Source organism: Neoarius graeffei, chromosome 5 (assembly GCF_027579695.1).
Source record: "Neoarius graeffei isolate fNeoGra1 chromosome 5, fNeoGra1.pri, whole genome shotgun sequence".
Lineage (NCBI taxonomy): Eukaryota > Metazoa > Chordata > Actinopteri > Siluriformes > Ariidae > Neoarius > Neoarius graeffei.
The window spans coordinates 74924948-74937925 of NC_083573.1; the positions used below are offsets into that span (position 1 = coordinate 74924948).

Sequence of the window (12978 nt, forward strand, 5' to 3'; positions counted from 1 at the left end):
GGGACACTGCTTCATAAACAAAGAGAAAACAATCACAGGACCAACATCTGAAGTTTTCTGAGTGGCTCCAAAGTATATGTCAAATTTTATTAAAAAGAAAAAAAAAAACTTTCAGTAGAGAACTGCTGGTAGCCAAAAATCGCTGGCGATGTATCAAGCCTGTCAGAAAAGGGTTTTTTTTAATCAAAATGTAAAATGACTTGGAAACAGTGTGGCACTGCAATAACGTCACATTCAGTGTTGTGATGTGAAGGAAATTGAATGTGGAACCAATGTCGAGCAGGCCATGAGGTAAGACCCCTGAGAGAGAAGAAAATGCACTAGACATTCAGCAGGCAATGTGGAGCCTAATGTGGCTCTTATTTGGGGCTGTGTAAATGCCACTGGTCAGCCCCACATGTCCTTATGCTTTAAGTGGGCGCTGTATTACCACAGCATATGACTCTCTGACAGGTCCGTTTCAAATGATTGCACACAAACAAATGCAATTGTGTTTCTCATCCGTGCGATGGGTTATCACAATGTGGGTTACTGAGATCTTTCAGGCATTCAGAATATGACATCATAACAATAAAAAGCTGGGTACGCATTTCACAGCGGACAGATGCTGAACATGTTGCTATCTACTAAATGCAACATCTAGGGCACACAATCACAATTGTCGAGGCTTTGCACCTACTAATTATTAGGAATATTCAAACCACTATGCATACACACACACAAATAAAAATTACAACTTTCTTTCAGGAAGTTTTCTGGGGAAGATAATGGATGTCTAATACAAGTGGGTGTTTGCCCCATCCTGATGTGACTGATGCTATTTATTAATGTGGTGTTTACTTGATAATGATGAAGCCCTTTAAAAATGTTTCCCATCTAATGAATGTTTTACAGAGCTGATGGAAATTACAGCTTGCGTCTTATTACCCTGGGACCGAACAATGTGTTTCTATACTAACATGTCAAACATGTGGAACTATGAGGAGCTCTTTCTCTGGGGAATGTAACCTCCGCATACAGGCATACTGAGAATAGGCAGTGGGCCGCAATAGTGCACGTATTGCGGCCAAATCAGCTGCAGCTCAGACAATGAGACTCTTCACTCCATGGTCATGCACGAACACTGGGGTCAGACGGAAGAAGCATACACACAAATAAGGACACACAGATGTATGAATGCAGCCTTACCTCTCCTTTAGCTGGAGACAAGCACTCAAAGAAGCTTCCTACCAACTAGGCCATTCAGTAAGAAAAGGGAAAAAGAAGAGGGCTGATCTAATGAAATTGAGGGACAGTTTCCATTCTCATCATTGCTTGGTCTCTTATTATTTCAGATGAGACAGCTCAATGACCATTGATGGGATGATGTATGCCATCTCAACTCTTACATATCAACTAGAGATGAAAAATCACTGGGGATAGCAGTGTTATGAAAGATGCTAAAGAATTTTTTTTTCTTTTAACCGTGTGGCCACTTGTTTTGAAATTAGCCTGTAATGAAACAATCATCTATAAAATATAAATAAAACTGATGATTTCATAAGCAAATCTAATTAAATATATTGATAAAAGTAATACGCAATATGAAAGATGACCTAATATGCCTCAGACTGACAGATTATATTTAAATCCACTCACTGTGAAATTAATTTGAGAGACTGAGAATGTTTACCTCGTAACTGCCGACTCAGCCCTAAGGCAAGCATCATTATATCAAATTGCACATTTAAACTACCATTTATTTCCAATAAGAATTACATTTATTTTAATGACTGCTGTCTACTGAAAGTTGTGTTGCTTGCTCATACTGAAGTATTAGAGAAGCAGACAAAACAGCAGGGTTTTTGAAGATGTCAAAGTTTCATCTCTTTTGGAAAAGGCTACAGAGGCAAACGTATTACTTTCTGTCTCCATAGCATAACATTATTAGAACTGGCTTAAGCTATGGAATATTTACACACGATTTTCTGTTAACTCTTTGACCCAGTCATGCATTAAAAAACACCTCAGCTTTGCTCATGAACCAGCAGCAGCGAGAGAATGAATTTGTTATATATTGCATGTTTGCCGAATTGTGCTTTTGGTGTCTGTACTGGAGGTGATTATTGTGAATGCTATACTATTGCACTGCGAACATAAAATGCAGCAAAAATGCATGTAAAACAAAAAACAACAACACAACATAAAAATTATGTCACTTAAAAGGTTGGAGTTTAAAAAAACAAATGGTTCACAGTATGATAGGAAAACATACAATTTGCAGGCATTTCTGTCATTAATAAATGACATACGAATTAGGAGATATGAAGCGTCACTGTATGTGTGCAGCCTGGGAAAACTCTTCACATGGTGAAATTTTCTACTACATATAGTTCAGAAAACTACAGGTTGAAATAATATATATATATACACGTTACCCTTTGGCACGTATCTCAATGAGAAATGAAGTTATAGTTGAACTTCTAGTTAAAATAAGAACTTTAACCCAGGAGCATTTTTATCTAACTACACTCTGAATTAATTAGGCTTAAAGCCATTTCATTACAACATGTAGCTATCCAACAAATTGATCAATCCCTGACATTCACTGTGTAAGAAAAGTTCAGCTAACACACACACACACACACACATACACATTATATATATATATATATATATATATATATATATATATATATATATATATATATATAAATTAAGCTTCCACCTCAGATACAATAAATAAACACATAATAATAAAAAAAAATGGTGGGGGTCACACAACAGAGCTAGGCTCCAATAACGATGTGCCCTATAATAATAAATTAATTAATTAATTTAACAAAAGGTGCATATACATATAAATAGAACTAAATAATAAATATAAATACATCACATCACAAAAAACATAAATAAAACTAAATAATAATAATATTTACTTAATTAATATTCAAAAGCCCATTCAGCAGAAGCCTAAAACATATTCGCCTCACAGTAACTTGCTTGTGGATACCACAAATTAAAATATATTCTAAAAATCTCAGAACAAATGAATATAAAATTGACAATTATAATATTCCAATTAATATATATATATATATATATATATATATATATATATATATATATATATATATATATGAGGGCTGTCAAATGATAAAAAAATTTAATCGCGATTAATCTCAGGATTTCATATAGTTAATTGCGATTAATTGCATTTTTTAAAATCTATGTAAATGAATAAGGCTTTTAAAGTGAAATGTTACAATTAAAATGGTGAACACATTTTATGCTAAAAGTACTTGTTAAAAACTGCTGGGACAAGAGAAAATGGTAAGGGAGTTTATCACTCACATACTAGGCAGTACTGAACATAAAATCCAATTTTGTGTTTTGTGTGATGGATTAGGGAGCTGTAGTCTCAAATATAAAACATGTAGTCACATACTACTGTGTCTCAGTTCAGACATGTGTGACAAAAGAAAATAATGAAATAAAACTTCAATTGTGCTGGAGTTGTATTCAGTCACAGCCTATAGGACTTTACAGTGCTGTGCAAACAAAAATAAATTGCAGTTGGACTTCAATAAAGACATTTAGTGTCCTATCACAGTGCTACAGCGTACTGAATTCTCACTTTGCAAAAGGATTTTAGAACTGCAAAGTGCATACCAAAACCAACTCAATCACACTCTACTTTTGAAATGAAACTTTTGAAATGAAACTTCCCGTTTAACAGACCTTTCTCCATCACTCACCATAGACATATAAACATAGACGCCGCATTGAGCTGGTGGCCCGTTGCTGGGATACGTCAGAGTGTCCGCCATATTGGATGTGGCAAATCTTCCCCGTAAACCAATGCAAGTAAATGGACTGAACTTCATAAAGCCCAGGGGCGTAGCTTGGGTATTGTGACGGGGGGGGCGGTAGATGTTTCAGAGGCCCCCCTACCCATATCTTAGGCTATAGCCTAATAAAATACCGGCGATAAAGGCATTTTTACAATTTCGAAAATGCGACCATAATCTTCAGCAACAGACTCACGCATGACAATAAGTGCAAACTAACAGGCTTTAATTTTATTTCACATCAATTATAAATCATACAGCTCGCTCTGGGTGATTATATCATTCGAACTCTGCAGCACTGCGTAGCGCACTGGAACTGCGCATTGCAAACAAGTACAAACCAGTGGCAAAATATCATTTGGTGGAAATTATTGTATGCCCATCAAACAAGTATTGTATGTCCATCAAAAAAAGTAATGCCTATGCCCATAATGATTGATTATTAAGATTGCGTCTGTGGGCTCAACTGAACAAAAAAGGGCAGCCTTAACACATTTAATTTAGTTTCAGCTTTAGCTTGTGCAGTCAGAAGAGCCATCTTCCCGGACAGTAAACTCCACCTGACTAGCATTTTCCACAGTGCTAGTACCAGCACATCCGCCTGTCTCGTTCACCTCAGGTGTAGCATCAACCGTAGCCTGGTGAAAATATCTCGTCAGTGGAGCACAGCTAGAAGTCACAGCATCTCTCCTCTGTTGCTCCTCTAATCTTTCTCTCCTTTTACGTGCGCCGGATTTAAAGCGCCTCATACTTGTTTTAACACTGCTAAGAAAACCGTACCATCACCACACCACAACTCAGCTAGCAGATTAATTCTTTGTTTGAGTAACCATAGCATTAGAATCCTGAGCAGCATGGACCACTGCGCAGGGGCAACTTCAGAATCTGGAGGGTACGCATAAACAAGCCATAAGCCTATGTCAGTGCCAGTAGGCCTAGTGTGTCTTACCTTGATATAAGCTGTCTCATCACAGAAAATAGAATAATTATATAACCATATTCCACGTTATGTGTAGACGCCACCGGCGCAGGCACATAGTGTAAATAAAGTTTGACCAGCACGTCCGGTGATTGGCAGGGGCCCCCCCTAGTGGTGAGGCCCTGGGTTTTTGGCGCCGATGCCCCCCCCCCAAACTACGCTACAGATAAAGCCCCTTTCTACAATAATATTTAACTCAATGCCTTTTATTCACCCATTAAGACACACACGTACTGTATATATTTGGGAAACAAACAGGCATCAAAACAACACATATAACTTTTAATGTGATGGTTATAAATAGTGTGCGAAATACCCTGTACACTGCAAACTAGCGACAGATACGCGATAGATAGCTCAGGTAAGCTAATCAGTCAGCATACCGTAGCAAGCTACCAAAACCTGAGGCCACAATAACCAACCTACAAGACTGAATATGATAAATGATGGAAATAGTGGAAAAACTGGAAATAGTGAATGAAAATAAAAATTTACTGTTTTATTTATTGAGTCACCACACAGACCTACTCTCGTTGAATAAAGTGAGCTGAATGACCGCCAAACTGAGTTCGGCCAGGTTCTAACGCCATACCAAAACAAAATACATCACTGATTCCTTCACATTCAGAAAGGTTAAAAACATTCATCATACGTTCAAAAACGTTCATCATAGTGTGGCACTGTATTATCTAATTCTCACTGCTTATAACTCTACACCTACCCGGTGGAGATGAGCTGGGAAACTGAAGACTGAAGGAACAGTATTGAAAAGTATTTTTCCAGTCTCACCTGTGAAAGGTAATCCCATGTGATCTCGTTTGGACGGTAAACCTGTTGGTACAGTTAAACGCAGCACATGAATGAGGCATCTTTATTCTCGGCTACTGTCTAGACGCTATACCAGAGACGGTTGAAGAATCTTCACTTTGCCACATCCAATATGGCGGCGAGGATGACGTATGATTCTACGCAGACGTATGATTCACTCACATTGAAGCAGCACGCAACAAGCCTCAACAGGAACTACGGGTGACTCGCAGGGCCAAATTAGAATTTGCGTTAACAGCACTATTTTTTTTAATCGCGATAAATTGAGATCGCGTTAACGCGTTATTATCGCGTTAACTTTGACAGCCCTAATATATATATATATATATATATATATATATATATATATATATATATATATTAGGGCTGTCAAAAATGTCGCGTTATTAACGCGTTAACTTGACTCAATTTTAACGGCGATAATTTTTTTATCGCGAGATTAACGCTCTGTGACATGATGCCACGCCCCGCACAGCCAGAGTCCTCTGCCCTCCCCCGAAGAGCCACGGTGCTCGGCTTAGGTTTCGTTTTCCCATCGGCGGCTCCAGCCCCACTTTGCAGTGGCTGTGACAAGACGTGTTATGCTCTGCAATAAAAAAAAACATTGGTACAACCAGTGTTCGAACTATGCCGATATTTTCGGGGGGTCCCTTTATTCCCTTGGGGGGGGTGCTTGCGCTTGTCTCAGAGCGCGGCTCTCCATCGCGCGCTCACTTCGGATATGCAAATGCTTCCCGTTACACACGATTGCTATGTCAATAAACATCATTTTGACAATATTTTAGAGACCCCCCAACATTTCCCAAGTCATGTTTTCAAGGGATCTCATGTCTGTTTCAGGGGATCTCGGATTACAATGGTTTTTCATGTGACAAAAATGTGCGATTAAATTGCGATTAATCGCGAGTTAACTATAACAGTTGCGACATTAATCGCGATTAAATATTTTAATCGCTTGAGAGCACTAATATATATATATATATATATATATATATATATATATATATATATATATATATATATACATACATATGTGTGTGTGTGTAAAATTAGGGATGAGAGTGGGTGGTCATCATACCCCCCCAGGAAATTTTTGAAAAATAAGGCCTTACAAACCACTTTTCCTGCAATCTGAGCTGTAGTAGATAAATAAAAATATCTGTTGTCTTTTTTATATATTTACATGAAAATGTGTATCAAATCAATAAGAGTATTGTTTGAATTCAAAATAAAATTTTGAAAAATAAGGCCTTACAAACCACTTTTCCTGCAATCTGAGCTGTAGTAGATAAAAAATATCTGTTGTCTTTTTTATATATTTACATGAAAATATGTTTCAAATCGATAGGAGTATTGCTTGAATTCAAAATAAAATCACATTCTACATTCAAAGGTATGGTTATAATTCATGATCAACAAAAATGACAAACTAAATTCACATTAAACTTAAGTTCTATTAATTATCAAAATGTTCATATATTAAATAAAATTTCTGAGGGTGACTGACCTTTTCTCCCTATGACCTCATTAGTTGCATATGATTTCTTCAAGAAGTCTTTTGAAATATTTAAGTTTTCAAAACTGTCAGCATTAATTCAGATTTACTGACCATCATATACATGTTCAATGTATTAAATCAAACGAATGCTAAGTTTATGGGATAATGTCTATGTACGTACACTTTATACAATTATTTATAGTTCACAGTCACTTCTCATTTTCATTTGATCATTTCGACTTCTTCAGCTTTTTGGGCAAAGACAAAAGCTTGTCAGTCCTCTCTTTTTTCCTTTTTCTTTCCTTGGCAAGCTGCTCCTGTGTTTTTACGTGGTCTAATCTAACAGATGTGGGTACTTTTGTAAGAACTGTTATGATTGGCTATCATGCTCTCGCCATCGATGTTTTGGCCAATTACATTGTAGATAACACGTATTCTACCACGAGACTTGGCGAGACTAAAGATGGTGAAAATGTAAACAAGTAACATCGTCGTAGGAATGAATTACGCTTGAGTATCACGAAGGAACATACCCCAACCCCCCTCAATATATGAAAAAAAAAATCTCAACGGATTTGGCATCATATAAAAAGGTTGATTTTACTCAGAAAAAGCGGAAATCCGCCGAAAAGCGGAAAACTCTCATCCCTGTAATTCTATCCACATTCACTGGATATGAGCAATTGCGCGCTCTGATTGGCTACTCTACTATTAGGCTATCAGCTCATATAGATAGTTTTCACATGACGTCACAGAGTTGGGGATTCCCTGGTGGCGGCCATCTTGGAGGGCAAGCTTACCATACGGGTCACTGAGCACACATTGTAGCGCGCGAGTTACATTCATTTATATATTATTTACATTTATTTAAAGCTAGCAATGGTGCAAACTTGTTGTATTCATGGCTGTCGTAATAGGTCAGATGATGAAGTCAAGCGGAGCTTTTATGGAATTCCCACTGTACGGGAGCACGAAGGCGAGCAAGCAAAGAGACTCAGCATACAAAGGAGAAATATATGGCTTGCGAGAATCAACCGCAAGGATTATCAGCCTTCCAAACACAGCAAAGTCTGCTCCGATCATTTTATAAGTGGCAAGTTGTTTAAATAAACAATCAATTGTGTTTAAGTTTGTTTTTGGAAACCAAAACATCGTGTAAACAATCTCTGGAGAATGCCTAACTGGAACCACTGAGTGTACGTTTACATTGTAATGTACACTTAATATCGCTCGTTTGTCACGTTTCTATTTGAAACTTGTCACTTCACTCACGCAAGGGTCATTTTTGAAAAACATTTTAGGTCTATTCTGTAGTCCTGAGCGGTGTGCAGGACTGCGCAAATGTGCACAGCTTCCCGATTTAAACTGTTTTTTTCTCATCCTTATACTTCCTGTTTCATGGACTGTAACGGATTTGCTTATTTAGTAATTTTAATACAGAATTCTCATCTCATCTCATCTCATTATCTCAAGCCGCTTTATCCTTCTACAGGGTCGCAGGCAAGCTGGAGCCTATCCCAGCTGACTACGGGCGAAAGGCGGGGTACACCCTGGACAAGTCGCCAGGTCATCACAGGGCTGACACATAGACACAGACAACCATTCACACTCACATTCACACCTACGGTCAATTTAGAGTCACCAGTTAACCTAACCTGCATGTCTTTGGACTGTGGGGGAAACCGGAGCACCCGGAGGAAACCCACGCGGACACGGGGAGAACATGCAAACTCCACACAGAAAGGCCCTCGCCGGCCACGGGGCTCGAACCCAGAACCTTCTTGCTGTGAGGCGACAGCGCTAACCACTACACCACCGTGCCGCCTAATACAGAATTTACTTTGAAATTATAATCAGACACTCCAACGCCTCCCCCTAAAAAAAAAAAATCGGATCTGCGCGATTCAGGCGGCATCCGCCAAAAGGCGCGCTGTGAATATATAAAGTTGTATATATCAGACAGCCTTTAAAGTTTGATGAAGTCAGTTTCAGGCTTTGGACCAGGCTTTGGCAGTTTCAGGCTTTGGCAGCCCTGCATAGTCACTTGAAAATGCATCTTTGTCCACTTCGTAGGGGTCAATTCCCCCAATCAAGGCCAGTTTGGCTGCATACCGTGAGATGTATATCTATATACTTCTGTTTGCTTGATTTTGCCGACATTGATCTTTATTTTAGAAAACTGACTACATAACTTCATGAATTCGTCCGAGATAATGTAGCCAGTAGTGGCGATGGTCTGTTTTGTTTGCCCTCCAAGATGGCGGCTGGGGGGCTTTCCCCGGAATGCCGTGACGTCAGTGAAAACTATCTATACCGTGAGTAGAGAAAAACGCAATGGCAGAGTGTGTTGCTGAACCAACAGAGGACAAAACAAAAACTGGACTCAAAAACAAAACCCCAAAAAATATTTAAAAAAGCAACAAAATATGGAATAAAAGTATTTGATGGTAAGAACGTCTTTTTTATTTTTCAAGAATTATTATTATAGCTTTTTCACAAATTGCTACTGTAATTTCGCCAGTTTGTTTACATTCTAAGTGGAAATATACATATACACACACACACACACACACACACACACACACACACACATATATATATATATATATATATATATATATATATATATATATATATATATGAGTGATTCCACGCTTATGGGTACTGAAATGGGGGCATGAACTTATTTTTAAAAATTCACCTAAAACCATTTCTTTTTTTACCATCAGGTCACAAAACATGTAATCTTTAATGAATGATATGTTAAAAGATAACTTTAATTGTCTGAGATGTAATAAAAACATATTTATATGCCAAAGTCAAGCCTATGAGTTCCAAAATGATGTCTGTTACATTACTTCTGTTACGATTGTCCATCTCGCATCTGTTACAAATTAATTACAATCTAGCTATATACCATGTTAATCTTATTGAAAGAATGTGTATGTTTATTCTACTACACATGTTTATTAATTATATTTGCTAAAACATCACCTTCCTATGTTTCAAAAAGTAATTCTACATTGTTAAAATTGAGAATATATATGTCCACAACACTTCTGTTACGTTCTGACTTTGGCATATAAATATGTTTTTATTACATCTCAGAAAATTAAAGTTATCTTTTAACATATCATTCATTAAAGATTACATGTTTTGTGACCTGATGGTAAAAAAAAGAAATGGTTTTAGGTGAATTTTTAAAAATAAGTTCATGTCCCCATTTCAGTACCCATAAGCGTGGAATCACTCATATATATATATATATATATATACACACACACACACACACACATATTGGCAGACTGTCTGTTTTTACTGTGTTTGTTAAACTGACTTACTGAAGATGACCTGTGCCAGAAGACACCTAAAGCATTCCCATATCATTCTGGTGAAATCATACATGTCAACCCCAAATAGGCGTCACCTGTACTACAGTGTCTCAAAATCCTTACTGTCTATAAAAAATCCTTAGTAACTACTAACATAACCATGCATAAAATAAGATACCTTCATTTGTTTCAGCAATAACTATTAAACAGTGATATTTTACACATTGCATTAAATCCAAAATAATGAAAAATGACATGATTATATACACAGTAATAACTGTATTGGTCAACAAGTCTTAGAAAGTACAAAGTAACTTTCAGCTGGCACACTCAAGACTGTTCACTATTGTAGGCATGTGCTGCTCCCTTTCCCAGTCTGATGTGGTCACTGGAAGGTTCGATATTGCAGCAGGTGTCAGTGTTCAGTGTACATTGCAGCAAAGATGTCAAAGTGTCTGAGCTCATGTTTTTCCTACAATCAATATGTATCTTCCTCACCTGAGAGAAAACTCTCTCACAATCAGCATTACTGTGAGGGAGACACAGGAAGAATCTCATCTCATCTCATCTCATTATCTCTAGCCGCTTTATCCTTCTACAGGGTTGCAGGCAAGCTGGAGCCTATCCCAGCTGACTATGGGCGAAAGGCGGGGTACACCCTGGACAAGTCGCCAGGTCATCACAGGGCTGACACATAGACACAGACAACCATTCACACTCACATTCACACCTACGGTCAATTTAGAGTCACCAGTTAACCTAACCTGCATGTCTTTGGACTGTGGGGGAAACCGGAGCACCCGGAGGAAACCCACGCGGACACGGGGAGAACATGCAAACTCCACACAGAAAGGCCCTCGCCGGCCCCGGGGCTTGAACCCAGGACCTTCTTGCTGTGAGGCGACAGCGCTAACCACTACACCACCGTGCCGCCGACACAGGAAGAATAATACCATCAAACATTTCCGTCCATTCTGGAAGAAAACGACCCACTGATTTTGTCTTCAATCATTTCTTTGGTAGGGCCTCTGCCATGACTCGCCTCGTGTGCTTGAAAAATTCACGCTCAGCCGATCGATCCGTGTTATTCTGGAAGCGCAGATCGAGTAATTCTGAACGTAAATGAAGACCTTGATGTTTGTGTACTAAAACTTTGAAAATAGTTTTTTAGGGTAATAGTATCATTTCCGTAGTATTTTACCAATACGCCCGTATTAATTTCAAACGCCCAAAATCCGTACTAAGTACGGATAAACCATAGGGGTTGACATGTATGTGAAATATATCTGAGCTTTCCTAGAGTTGAGAATTCTAAGCATGTTTTGACAAGCAAAAAATAAAATAAAATAAACATTATTTTATCTTTTGGCTATTTGTTCGAGATCAGCCACAGTGACATCTGACATGTTTTCACAGGCTGCCACAACTATAAAGAGAAATTACGATGGCCTCAAGGTGAAGGCTGATTTAATGTTTTGGGTTTTTTTTAAATTCTGTGCCTTGATATTCTCAAACATACTGATGGAAAAATGAAGAGTTTCTTTAAAACATGATGAGAAAAGACAAAAGAGGAGTCAAAGCTGAGTCATGCTCCAAGACATGAAATGAATCCTGCTCCTGCTTTCTCAGGGTGGTGTAACAGTACAAAAAGATGCACATGGGTTCTTTACCTTGGCATGATGGAGGTCCACTCCATACATAGACAGCTTTTTGACATTCTCTAGGAAGTGCATTTCAGCCTCAGCTGGCATCATCCCTCTGAAGGAAGATGGACAATATTACATTCTTTCCAAAAACCATACTGACTGCATCACAGCCATGAACTTTCTAATTGCTGAAACTCATCTCATCTTATCTCATTATCTGTAGCCGCTTTATCCTGTTCTACAGGGTCGCAGGCGAGCTGGAGCCTATCCCAGCTGACTACGGGCGAAAGGCGGGGTACACCCTGGACAAGTCGCCAGGTCATCACAGGGCATTGCTGAAACTAATCATGATAAACATTTATGAAGAAAAATCACACGCAACATATACAATTATATCAATACATCTTTGAAGTGAATATGTGAAGCGCACTTGTAGGTCTTGTGGAGCTCCATGACCTTCTCTTCGAGTTCCTTGGTTTGGTTTGGAGCAAAGCGGAACTCACTGACGTAGTCGGTGCTGTATTCATCTGGATCATAATCGCCCAGTTCTGACTGGACTGTATATGAACCAAGCACTGTGTGCGTGGCAAAGGAGCAGGGAAGACGGCCCGACACCACATCATCTCTCAGCTGGAGACACAGGTAATACCTGAGATACAGAGAGAAACAGACAGACCACAATGAAAAGGCGTTTACCACAATAAAGAGACCTTACTAAGTAAAGATGCACTTAGAATGGAACAAAAGAAGCTGCATATCATGGAAATGTTCAACTAAATTAACAGTGCTGCTCAAAATGCTCACACTGGATTAATGCAATACAACGCCGATTCCAAAAAAGTTGGGACAAAGTACAAATCACAAA

At 38.4% G+C, this 12978-nt stretch overlaps 1 protein-coding gene across 1 annotated transcript in view; it reads right to left on the bottom strand.

The window, feature by feature from the left end:
* epb41l3a (erythrocyte membrane protein band 4.1-like 3a) overlaps window positions 1-12978 on the bottom strand; it is a 185221-nt gene that overhangs the window by 78752 nt on the left and 93491 nt on the right. The window contains exons 7-9 of the mRNA XM_060922394.1: window positions 12544-12762; window positions 12138-12225; window positions 1189-1233 (exon numbers count right to left, since the gene is read on the bottom strand). Of these exons, the coding sequence (XP_060778377.1) occupies window positions 1189-1233; window positions 12138-12225; window positions 12544-12762 (352 nt within the window). The remainder of the gene's footprint in view (window positions 1-1188; window positions 1234-12137; window positions 12226-12543; window positions 12763-12978) is intronic.